Source organism: Tachysurus vachellii, chromosome 3 (genome assembly GCF_030014155.1).
Source record: "Tachysurus vachellii isolate PV-2020 chromosome 3, HZAU_Pvac_v1, whole genome shotgun sequence".
Lineage (NCBI taxonomy): Eukaryota > Metazoa > Chordata > Actinopteri > Siluriformes > Bagridae > Tachysurus > Tachysurus vachellii.
In genome coordinates, this window is record NC_083462.1 from 3,200,241 (window position 1) to 3,213,780 (window position 13,540).

Here is a 13,540-nt window from a genome sequence, read left to right on the forward strand (position 1 = left end):
TATGGTGTGGCGTTGACGTGATATGGTGTGGCGTTGACGTGATGTGGTGTGGCGTTGACGTGATGTGGTGTGGCGTTGACGTGATGTGGTGTGGCGTTGACGTGATATGGTGTGGCGTTGACGTGATATTCTGTGGCGTTGACATGATATGGTGTGGCGTTGACGTGATATGGTGTGGCGTTGACGTGATATGGTGTGGCATTGACGTGATATGGTGTGGCGTTGACGTGATTTGGTGTGGCATTAAAGTGATATGGTGTGGTGTTGACATGATGTGGTGTTAATATGATATGGTGTGGCATTAATGTGATATGGTGTGGTGTTAATATGATATGGTGTGGTGTTAAAATGACAGTACTAGTTACTATAGTAAACATACTACAGTATTTGTCTCTTATTGACTGATATTTTGGAGGCGGAGTTTATTAGTTTATTTGTTTATAACTGACTTGTGGAAATGACTTTGACATATTTTTGTCTTGTAGTCTATTTCTGAACATTCTCGACCCGTTCCACAGGTAAAGAGTGTGACATCAGTGTGTTCTAGTGTGTATTAACTTAACACAATAAAGAATTGTACAGTTTACCATCTGTGGTGATTAAAAAGATTGCAGTGGTTAAACAGCTGGATGTAACAACAGAATTAAATGACTTAAACTTTTAAGTCTACGTTTGATTTTGCTGCTCTGGATAAATGATGGCTGTTTGTTGTGTATGTTGTATATTCTCATCTGTTCGTGTGTGTGTGCCATCTCTTTTATGTGTGTGTGCACACGCATGTGTGTGCCATCTCTTTAACGTGTGTGTGTGTGTGTGTGTGTGTCTGTAAGCATGCATGTGTGTGCCATCTCTTTATCTTGTGTGTGTGTGTGCGCCATCTCTTTATCATGTGTGTGCATGTGTGTACCATCTCTTTAATGTGTGTGTGTGTGTGTGTGTGTGTGTGTAGTGTGTGTGTGTGTGTTGTTTATTACACACTAATCAGCAGTATGTGGAGTGTGTATAAAACTGCACACAAGCGTGTCATAACATTTGATTTACGTCACAATTTACGTCATAAAACAATCAGACTATAACACAGCACCCATGTGGAGGGTATTTCCTCTCTGATCACCTCCAGCTGTGTGTGTGTGTGTGTGTGTGTGTGTGTGTGTGTGTGTGTGTGTGTGTGTATACCCTGTAAAGTCCAGTTGATTATATTTTATTTAATCATCAGTGTTTTTTTTTGACTGTTTAGTACTTAACTGAATATAAAACCATGTTCTAATGTAAATTTCACTTTTATTATCTTAGTGTTGGAGAAAGCAGCATTAAAATTAGTGTGTGTGTGTGTGTGTGTGTGTGTTTGTGTGTCTCAGAGCTACATGAGAAAGACTATGGTGGACAGAAAGCAGTTTACTGGGAGGTGAAATATCCCTTTCCCCTGTCCAACAGAGACGTATCCTTTACACACCCCTCGTTACTCACATGATTGACTCCAATACGAGTGTGTGTGTGTGTGTGTGTGTGTGTGTGTGTGTGTGTGTGTGTGTGTGTGCGCGGGTGGGTGTTTAGGTGGAGGGGTGTGTGTGGGTGGAGGTTAAAGGTGGTGTATGGACACTTCCTTAACCATGTCTCCCCTCAGTACGTGTACGTTCGGGAGCGCAGGGACTTGCTGGTGGACGGGAGGAAGATCTGGATGGTGCTGGCGAAGAGCTCGGACGTGTCTCATTGCCCTGAGAAGTCAGGAGTGATCAGGGTGAAGGACTACAAGCAGACTGTTGTCATGGAGAGTGATGGAGCCCAGGGCATTAAAGGTAGACACACACACACACACACACACACACACACACACACACACATCTGAGGTTGTTCTAGAAAGAGTCTCCAGTGTCAGCACTTTGTGAAATCAGGGTTGAATGATGTCATTTATCTAGCAATCACATCCGTGTTAGCAAAAACCTTTTGTCTGCTATATGTTCACCGTAGACAAGAAGCTACACAACAGTTGTGTTACAGTGCAACTGTGACATTTCTGATGTAACACCGACACATTTGATGCAATTTTTCTTTCTTGTAGTCTTCATGAACTACTTTGACAATCCAGGAGGTAACATCCCAACGTGGCTCATCAACTGGGCAGCGAAGGTGAGTGAGAGTTTATTTAGAACCCAAATGTGTTTGGGAGAAAAACAGTTAGATGGATGAATGTTGATGTTGGTGTTTTTGTGCACAGACTGGAGTTCCAGGCTTTCTGAAGGACTTACAGGATGCCTGCTCCAAATACTCAAACCACTGCAAGAACAGGAAGTGAAGGGCACTTGTGACGTGACCTTGTTAACCCTTTCTCTCTCAGTCCACTCGTCTCCTCTCCATCTTCATCCCTCACACTGCTGCCTAAAGAATGACTAGAAGAATGTCAGCCTTCATTATTATTATTACACAGTCACATGCATCTGAAATGCTTCCCGGTCTTTCTGTCTTTCAGAACTACAAAACAAAACCAGCTTGGCTCGTGCTTTGATTAGTGGTGGTACGAAGAATACCAGAAAAATCCAGCAGTAATTGTTTCTTTCCACTAGCATTCTTAGCATCAAGTGAAGGATGAGATCCGGCTCAAGTACAGGACTGTAATTTGTATACAAATAAAAACAAAGAAAGACAGAAAACACACTGTGTCCCAAACACACTGCTGTACTTTGTCTGAATACGTCCCCACTGACCAGCATCAGCACCGGTGCCTTTTTTATTCTATCATTTTATTCTACACATTTCCTGATATTTTCTCCATTTAAACTAAAAATATAGCTGTAATGCAGAGGCTCATTCCCATTAATATACATACACACGCTACTTAATTTACACAATCATATGAAAAGTTCCACAAAAGCATGAGCTGATCAATAAGTGCTGAGCGCATGTGGAGCTGCTGCCCCTGCTGGCTGCATGCGGTACTGCAGAATAATTCCCAACATTCAAAGGCTAAAATCTGTATGCTGTTTTACGCTCCATGCTGTTTGTCAACTCTGAACTAACTTTCTTTCTTTCTTTCTTTCTTTCTTTCTTTCTTTCTTTCTTTCTTTCTTTCTTTCTTTCTTTGAGATTAATCAATAACGTTTTCTTACTTTTTATTGAAAGCATTCCATGATTGATAGAAATGAAAATGAGACTGTGTGCACTTTATCCATGAGCCCAGTGGTTCCCTGGTGACGCCTTTAGCTTTTCTACATACTGCTGAAAAACATTGATGCTGCACACGGTAGAACACTGTCTGGTTTTAAACGAATTACTGTACGATGAACGATTATTGTGTGTACTGAATCTTGATTTGTCTGAGATGTATTTAGGTTTTATTTAAAGGAAAAGTTCAGGAACTGTCGAATGTACATGATGTTCCAGTGAATGTGGTTTCATCAGCCGTGTGTTCAGACTTGTTTAACATTTTGGATTTTAGGGTTCATTTTGCACTGGAGCCATGAGGCTAGTGAAGCTTCATTAATTCATCATGTAGCTTCATTAATTCATCATTAATCATTAATACATATCTGTATGGAAAAGCAATATATTTCAGAATATGTGTTTTAAATGTAAATATTTCTGAAACCCACTTTCAAATTTGGTCTCTTTTTTCAGCTACTAAGATCCTTTAAGTATCAAATGAACAACTAAAGAAAATTTGAAGATTGTACCTAATTTTTTTGTATATTTAACTTAGCCAAAGCTCAATATTTACAGCGAATCAGGTTCCATTCAGTATCTCAGTGGTTCAGATTGTGAAAATATTTACTTTATTGTAAAATTGAAGTCCTTCCTTTGCTCCTCAAAGATCTATTGTAAGAAAAGACATTTTCTATTTGAAAATACAATTTTAAAATATATAAATTAACATGTTAATATATACAAAAATATATGTTTTGAAATATATAAGCTTTTATCAGAACACATTTCTGCTCTGTCATTTATTTTATTGTATTTTTAAATTGTTTTCCTCTTGACTACCTTTTGTAACGTGTGAACACTTTAATCAGCTGTTGTGTGGTGTTTTAATTTTCTGGGCTGTTTTTCTCTGATTGCAATAAAATAATTTAAATAATAAAAAAAAACACACAGCTGATCCTTTTTTCTTTGTTTGAGCACATGAAGTTATATAGAAACTTTATATTCATCTGGCAGGGACTGAGTAAATCTTTCCAGTTTTAATTCAGTGATGGAAATAAAGTGTGTCAGTGCCACCTGGTGGTTATAGGAAAAAAAATCCAGCTGCTAAAATTGTTTGCGTCTGTGTGTCTGTCTGTCTGCGTGTCTGTCTGTGTGTCTGTCTGTCTGTGTGTCTGTCTGTGTGTCTGTCTGTCTGTCTGTGTGTGTGTCTGTCTGCGTGTCTGTCTGTGTGTCTGTCTGTCTGTCTGCGTGTCTGTCTGTGTGTCTGTCTGTCTGCGTGTCTGTCTGTCTGCGTGTCTGTCTGTCTGCGTGTCTGTCTGTGTGTCTGTCTGTGTGTCTGTCTGTCTGTGTGTCAGTCTGTCTGTGTGTCTGTCTGCGTGTCTGTCTGTGTGTCTGTCTGTCTGCGTGTCTGTCTGTCTGCGTGTCTGTCTGTGTGTGTGTCTGTCTGCGTGTCTGTCTGTGTGTCTGTCTGTCTGCGTGTCTGTCTGTCTGCGTGTCCGTGTGTCTGTCTGTGTGTCTGTCTGTCTGTGTGTCTGTCTGTCTGCGTGTCTGTCTGTGTGTCTGTCTGTCTGTGTGTCTGTCTGTCTGCGTGTCTGTCTGTGTGTGTGTCTGTCTGCGTGTCTGTCTGTGTGTCTGTCTGTCTGCGTGTCTGTCTGTCTGCGTGTCTGTGTGTCTGTCTGTGTGTCTGTCTGTCTGTGTGTCTGTCTGTCTGCGTGTCTGTCTGTGTGTCTGTCTGTCTGTGTGTGTCTGTCTGTCTGTGTGTCTGTCTGTCTGCGTGTCTGTCTGTGTGTCTGTCTGTCTGTGTGTCTGTCTGTCTGTGTGTCTGTCCAACTAGGAGTGTGCATATAGCATCTGTCACATTTTGTGAGACACCAACATTCAACCAATCAGTTCAAAGAACCATTTCCACTTGCTTTCCAATCAGGGCACCTACATTTAAACTTAAATAAGGAAAAAAAAGCTAGATTTAAGGACTGTGAGGCCACGCTTCCTTCACTGGGACTGACAGGTACAAAGTCCATGCCTCTTTTACTGTGACTGACAACTGAGTCCAGTGATCTTTGGACTGATCCAGGACACCAGAGTACCCGGAGGAAACCCCTGAAGCACCCGGAGAGCATACGGACTCCACGCTCCTCAGAGCGAAGTGCTAACCACTTAGCCACCGTGATACACTCTAGAGACATTCATAGCTGTAATATTACACAGCATTCTTCTCCAACATATACATTTAAAGTCTCATTTTTTTTTCTTTGTAAATTGTCTCTTTTAAAATCTCTTTAACGGAATTCTCCCCTGAAATGTAAAGTTTATTTTAAAAATATTGTCAGCTTGGGCAAAGCTGTGTGTGTGTATATATACGTGTGTGTGCCTGATGATGAAAATCAGATCTATTTTTGTGCCTAATTTGATCCTTTGCAAGGCTCCAGCTCCACTAAACTCCAGACCTCCATCAGCGCAAGACAAATATATTTCTTGGCCGAGGAGGTTCCGTCTGATTGGTAATACACAAGGCCAATTAGCGTAAGAAAGTGATCTAGCCGAGTCTAAACTGCCTGCTCGGATTTCCCAGGTGCCGCTCTGTCTGCCAGTGGGAACAGAATAGACCCTCTGCCTGGAACGCTGCCTGTGTGCTTTGTGATTCTTCATAGATTACAATTACAGATATGAGTCTCCAGGCTGAATAGGCTATTATACAGGGCTTTTCTAGCAGTACAGTGTTGTGTGCTTTGAGATGGAGGGCATTAAATACAAATATACACGCAGAACCACGTTCGCCTCATCCTGGCTTAGTTTCTATCTCTTCATCTTCTTCTATAGAGACCACAAGCCTGCCATTTCAGTTATGTGCCCAGTAAAAACTATATTACTAAAGTCTTAACTATTTTGTTCATTCATCCTCACAAAAGCTTCGGTTCAAACCTGGTTCATGACAGGAGGTGAGACTGTATGAGGCCTACAACCTTTGCCTTGGCTGGATCTGGACCCTGGTACTTGACTATAGGGTTAAAAATGTTCATAAGGCCATCATCGATTCCCTCACAGGATGCAGCTTGTTAGAAGGCTTTCTGACAAAAAGTGAAGAATTCCTTTTCTGGATTTACATCAAGTTCTAGAATAATGAAGACTTTGGCTATGTGATTTGTTGGAAGAGTGACATACAGTGTGTAAAGCTGGATTTTGAGTTCACCTCAGGTTCTACAGAAGCTTTATGATCTGAGCAGGGCTCATTGGACATCCTCACACTTCTAATCTAATCTAATCTAATCTAATCTAATCTAATCTAATCTAATCTAATCTAATCTAATCTAATCTAAGGGCTTTCCTTGAGGAACACTTATCTTCTGTAGGTTCTCTAGAGGTTCTTTTCTCATTGGGATTGGCACCTTTGTGCAAAATGGATGGACAGAGCTTCAAATTCTGGAACTCACTCACTCACTACCGCTTATCCGAACTACCTCGGGTCACGGGGAGCCTGTGCCTATCTCAGGCATCATCGGGCATCAAGGCAGGATACACCCTGGACAGAGTGCCAACCCTTCACAGGACACACACACACTCTCATTCACTCACGCACTCACACACACACTACGGACAATTTTCCAGAGATGCCAATCAACCTACCATGCATGTCTTTGGACCGGGGGAGGAAACCGGAGTACCCGGAGGAAACCCCCGAGGCACGGGGAGAACATGCAAACTCCACACACACAAGGCAGAGGTGGGAATCGAACCCCCAACCCTGGAGGTGTGAGGCGAACGTGCTAACCACTAAGCCACCGTGCCCCCCCAAATTCTGGAACTGAACATCTGAATCAAAACGACCGTGTCTGATGAGATCTGAGAGTGACTGGACATCACAGTGAAGGTAAAGATGTGTCTTCTGTATTTATGACCCCAACAGGCTTGGTGATGAGTAGAGTTCAAGACCATGAGGTGTGTGGTGCTGGAACTGTCACTCTGAGCTGCTGAGCACATTATGATGCCCCACCATCTACTTTTAGATACAACATTTTATTATGGCTAGTAGTCACTTCCTGTTTTTCTGAGTTGTTTATAAAATAGAGCAGATTCACTTTCTTTTGGATTTACTCCGATTTACGAACTTTGTGGTTTCGATTTAGTTTTTGCTGTGAAAGAACCTTCCTCTGGCAGTCCGGTTCACTGCTTAACCATCTCTGGACTCAGTCCAAGCTGTGCTGGGAAAGATCCTGGACCCTGGAAAGCAGAGAGCCAGTTGAGTAGCATTTAATATCATGCAACTGACAGTTGGTTAAAGAATGGCCCCTTGACAAACACTGGGAGATGGGTAATGTTTCACGACTTTACCTCTGCTGGAGCCCAGAAATTCAGACCTCAGCCAGTGTCTGTGTGTTTAACAGTTTTGGGGACAGTCGCGACTGCTAAAGCTAATGTTTATGCTTTTTTTTGTTTTTTCCCCCCAGAGTGTCTGTTGGAGAGTGTGAGGGGCAGCGGAAATGGCCGCTTTCCTGACAAACGTGTGCTCAGAGAAGATTTCAAAATAAAACAGGACTCTTTTCACATGGCAGTAGTAATGCTGTGAGCTTCTGTTCTTTTCCTTGGGACCAGCATTCATCTAGAAACTTCTACAACTCTTTTAACATTATTAGGTCTTCTAGGCACTGGAATGATTGTTGCACCAGAGGTTCCTATCCATGGTCGAACCTCATGTGCGCTTGTCCTGGCATTTTGTTGTTTCTCTGCTCTAATCCAGCTACTTGCCTACTTGAGCCATCGTGCCACTTGACATGGTAGAGGAGGGAACTTCAGGACCTAAATGACTTAATCGTCCGCATCATCAGACGATGTAAAGTAACTACAAAAAAACTAGTTCATTTATATTGGATCTTACAAATGCCTCATATTTTGCGTATTTTTGGGCCACATGCACATCTGTCTTAGAATTTAAAATCCTGTGGCACTGATACTTCCTGATGATCTGCTGATTTTGACTTAACTCAGAAGCAGAAAGTCGGTGGTTAGTTTCATCATTTTCTCTAAGCATGTAATCTATCTGTCAAACGATCTAAAGTAAATATGAATATCTTGAAAATCTCATTTAAAAAGTAGATTAATGTGTTTTCTTTACTGTTGATGTAGTGACGCTGATGTTGATGTGATGCCATGCTGAAAAGAGTAACGGTCACCTGACCAAGTAGGAATTCTATGCTGAGGTGTTGATTTCTGGGTTTAGTAGTATTTATATAAGAATGAGGGTGATCATATACATAATATACATGCTCTAAATATCCTGTTTACTAGTCTAACATAAAAGCTTTGAACTTTCTTAAGATTTACTCCAATACCAGATAATGTAGTGTGATGTTTCATCAAAAAATGTGACAAAAGCACGGATACTAAAAGCATGTAACCTGCGTAAGGTAATAACAGACAGAAGGCAAATACGTACAACAAACAACAATGCAGCAAATAGGTTCTCTACACCTATGATACCACCCATATATTTTTATCCGTTTATAGTTACAGTCCGCATGCATATTATCACAGAGATTCCAGATCCATGTTCATCAGGCAACACTAGAAAAAACAAACCATACGGATGTCTTTGCATTCATTTAAACTAATATTCTGAGTGCGTGTGTGTGTGTGTGTGTGTGTGTGTGTGTGTGTGTGGTTTAGGCTGCATTCCTTGGAGGCGGCCCGTGTGTTTAGCAGGATCAGTGTGTTCTCCAGGTTCCTGGCAAGTAGAGAGAGATTCCTGGGTGTGTGTCGGTGCCAGAGCGCTCACGCTAAAGGTTCTAGGAGACATGTCGATATTTGAGATACTTTCCTGTACCCCCTGATATACACTGTGCATGGTGAGTGCTGTTATTTAACTGTTCAGATTGGGGGCGTGGCCTAAAATGTGAAGAACTGTACTATAAACTTCATATACTTTCATATATAGCTTCTGATTATAATGTCAAAAGTAAAAATCTTACACTGAAACACTATACATATATAAAATGATATATATTCTCAACAATATCTAATGTTTAATTTCTAATCCCAAGAAATGATCACTGAAAAAGAGACAAGACTAGATTCTGACCATAAATATTGGCTTGGATATTGAATTGCCAGTCATCAAGGCTAAAGGCTAAACTACCTGAGTGTGCGTGCAGAGTTGAACACTACAAAAGGCCACTAACAGGCCTATAAAAATGTACAGAATTGTCTAAGAATTGAGACACTGTGAGAAGCTTTTTTTAATAGGTAATCATCATTATGGGGTTATTTTGTGGGAATTTACTGGGTTTTCTGTGAGCACTTTTTCATTATTAATGATGGTGAAGTGTAAAGAATGAAGCTGCTGTATGCTGCACTCAGTGGGGTTCGTGCTCAACGTCTGCTGTGGTTACTGTTGGGTTTTATACTTTATCAACTCCTCTGTTTTCTCTCACTTTTTATAGAATGACTAACAAAACACTATTTTCCAACCGTTGTGTCAGACAGTGGCTCACGGGATTCTGGGAAAATATTAACACTGTACTGATTACAGAATACTGCAGGACTACAGATTACAGTTTTAATATTTTACTATTGTATAGTTTACAGTATAGTTTACAAACTACAGTAAAACACACGTTACAGTGAAACACAAACTCTACAGTAAAACACACGTTACAGTGAAACACACATCGTTAACACAAACTCTACAGTAAAACACAAACTCTACAGTAAAAGACAAACTACAGTAAAACACACGTTACAGTGAAACACAAACTCTACAGTAAAACACACGTTAAAGTGAAACACACATCGTTAACACAAACTCTACAGTAAAACACAAACTCTACAGTAAAACAAACTCTACAGTAAAACACAAACTCTACAATAAAACACAAACTTTACAGTGAAACTCTCCTCGTTAACACAAACTTTACAGTAAAACACAAACTTTACAGTAAAACACAAGCTCTACAGTAAAACACAAACTCTACAGTAAAACACAAACTCTACAGTAAAATAAACATGTTACAGTGAAACACACATCGTTAACACAAACTCTACAGTAAAACACAAACTCTACAGTAAAACACACACTCTACAGTAAAACTCAAACTCTACAGTAAAACACAAACTCTACAGTAAAACACACACGTTACAGTGAAACACACATCGTTAACACAAACTCTACAGTAAAACACAAACTCTACAGTAAAACAAACTCTACAGTAAAACACACACTCTACAGTAAAACACAAACTCTACAGTAAAACTCACACTCTACAGTAAAACACACACGTTACAGTGAAACACACATCGTTAACACAAACTCTACAGTAAAACTCAAACTCTACAGTAAAACACAAACTCTACAGTAAAACACACACGTTACAGTGAAACACACATCGTTAACACAAACTCTACAGTAAAACACAAACTCTACAGTAAAACAAACTCTACAGTAAAACACACACGTTACAGTGAAACACAAACTTTACAGTGAAACTCTCGTCGTTAACACAAACTCTACAGTAAAACACAAACTCTACAGTAAAACACAAGCTTTACAGTAAAACACAAACTCTACAGTAAAACACAAACTCTACAGTAAAACACACACTCTACAGTAAAACACAAACTCTACAGTAAAACACAAACTTTACAGTAAAAAAAAAACTCTACAGTAAAACACACACTCTACAGTAAAACACAAACTCTACAGTAAAACACGAACTCTACAGTAAAACACGAACTCTACAGTAAAACACACACTCTACAGTAAAACACAAACTCTACAGTAAAACACACACGTTACAGTGAAACACACATCGTTAACACAAACTCTACAGTAAAACACAAACTCTACAGTAAAACACACGTTACAGTGCAACACAAACTCTACAGTAAAACACACACTCTACAGTAAAACAGACTCTACAATAAAACACAAACTCTACAGTAAAACAAACTCTACAGTAAAACACACACGTTACAGTGAAACACATCGTTAACACAAACTTTACAGTAAAATACAAACTCTACAGTAAAACACAAACTCTAGAGTAAAACACACACTCTACAGTAAAACACAAACTCTACAGTAAAACACACACTTTACAGTAAAACACAAACTCTACAGTAAAACACACACTCTACAGTAAAACACAAACTCTACAGTAAAACACAAACTTTACAGTAAAACACAAACTCTACAGTAAAACACACACGTTACAGTGAAACACACATCGTTAACACAAACTCTACAGCAAAACACAAACTCTACAGTAAAACACACGTTACAGTGCAACACAAACTCTACAGTAAAACACACACTCTACAGTAAAACAAACTCTACAGTAAAACACACACGTTACAGTGAAACACACATCGTTAACACAAACTCTACAGTAAAACACACACGTTACAGTGAAACACACATTGTTAACACAAACTTTACAGTAAAATACAAACTCTACAGTAAAACACAAACTCTACAGTAAAACACACACTCTACAGTAAAACACAAACTCTAGAGTAAAACACAAACTTTACAGTAAAAGAAACTCTACAGTAAAACACAAACTCTACAGTAAAACACACACTCTACAGTAAAACACAAACTCTACAGTAAAACACACGTTACAGTAAAACACACACTCTACAGTAAAACACAAACAAACTCTACAGTAAAACACACACGTTACAGTGAAACACACATCGTTAACACAAACTTTACAGTAAAATACAAACTCTACAGTAAAACACAAACTCTAGAGTAAAACACACACTCTACAGTAAAACACAAACTCTACAGTAAAACACAAACTTTACAGTAAAACACAAACTCTACAGTAAAACACACACTCTACAGTAAAACACAAACTCTACAGTAAAACACAAACTTTACAGTAAAACACAAACTCTACAGTAAAACACACACATTACAGTGAAACACACATCGTTAACACAAACTCTACAGCAAAACACAAACTCTACAGTAAAACACACGTTACAGTGCAACACAAACTCTACAGTAAAACACACACTCTACAGTAAAACAAACTCTACAGTAAAACACACACGTTACAGTAAAACACAAACTCTACAGTAAAACACAAGCTCTCCAGTAAAACACACACGTTACAGTGAAACACACATCCTTAACACAAACTCTACAGTAAAACACAAACTCTACAGTAAAACACACACGCTACAGTAAAACACAAACTCTACAGTAAAACACAAACTCTACAGTAAAACACACATCGTTAACACAAACTCTACAGTAAAACACACACTCTTCAGTAAAACACAAACTCTACAGTAAAACACAAACTCTACAGTAAAACAAACTCTACAGTAAAACACACACATCATTAACACAAACTCTACAGTAAAACACACACTCTTCAGTAAAACACAAACTCTACAGTAAAACACAAACTCTACAGTAAAACAAACTCCACAGTAAAAGACAAACTCTACAGTAAAACACAAACTCTACTGTAAAACACACACTCTACAGTAAAACAAACTGCACAGTAAAAGACAAACTCTACAGTAAAACTAACACTCTACAGTAAAACAAACTCTACAGTAAAACACACATTTTTAACACAAACTTTACAGTAAAACGTACATCAACATTGACCATTCAGTAAAACACACATTACATTGTTCCGAGTCTCAGCTCTGAATAAAAACACAAACTTTACAGTGAAACACAAACTCTACAGTAAAACAAACTCTACAGTAAAACAAACTCTACAGTAAAAACACATTGTTAACACAAACTCTACAGTAAAACACAAACTTTACAGTAAAAAAAACTCTACAGTAAAACACACACTCTACAGTAAAACACAAACTCTACAGTAAAACACACGTTACAGTAAAACACACACTCTACAGTAAAACACAAACAAACTCTACAGTAAAACACACACGTTACAGTGAAACACACATCGTTAACACAAACTCTACAGTAAAACACACGTTACAGTGCAACACAAACTCTACAGTAAAACACACACTCTACAGTAAAACAAACTCTACAATAAAACACAAACTCTACAGTAAAACACACTCTACAGTAAAACACACACGTTACAGTGAAACACACATCGTTAACACAAACTTTACAGTAAAATACAAACTCTACAGTAAAACACAAACTCTAGAGTAAAACACACACTCTACAGTAAAACACAAACTCTACAGTAAAACACAAACTTTACAGTAAAACACAAACTCTACAGTAAAACACACACTCTACAGTAAAACACAAACTCTACAGTAAAACACAAACTTTACAGTAAAACACAAACTCTACAGTAAAACACACACATTACAGTGAAACACACATCGTTAACACAAACTCTACAGCAAAACACAAACTCTACAGTAAAACACACGTTACAGTGCAACACAA

The 13,540-nt window shown here is 39.0% G+C and overlaps 2 protein-coding genes across 2 annotated transcripts in view; one reads left to right on the forward strand and one right to left on the reverse strand.

Moving 5' to 3' along the window:
• The window catches only part of pctp (phosphatidylcholine transfer protein), a 7,185-nt gene extending 3,121 nt beyond the window's left edge, over nt 1-4,064 (forward strand). The window contains exons 3-6 of the mRNA XM_060865324.1: nt 1,359-1,438; nt 1,625-1,796; nt 2,060-2,127; nt 2,216-4,064. Coding sequence (XP_060721307.1) covers nt 1,359-1,438; nt 1,625-1,796; nt 2,060-2,127; nt 2,216-2,293 — 398 coding nt within the window. The 3' untranslated portion in view covers nt 2,294-4,064. The remainder of the gene's footprint in view (nt 1-1,358; nt 1,439-1,624; nt 1,797-2,059; nt 2,128-2,215) is intronic.
• The window catches only part of jmjd8 (jumonji domain containing 8), a 417,822-nt gene that overhangs the window by 344,056 nt on the left and 60,226 nt on the right, over nt 1-13,540 (reverse strand). The window lies entirely within an intron of this gene.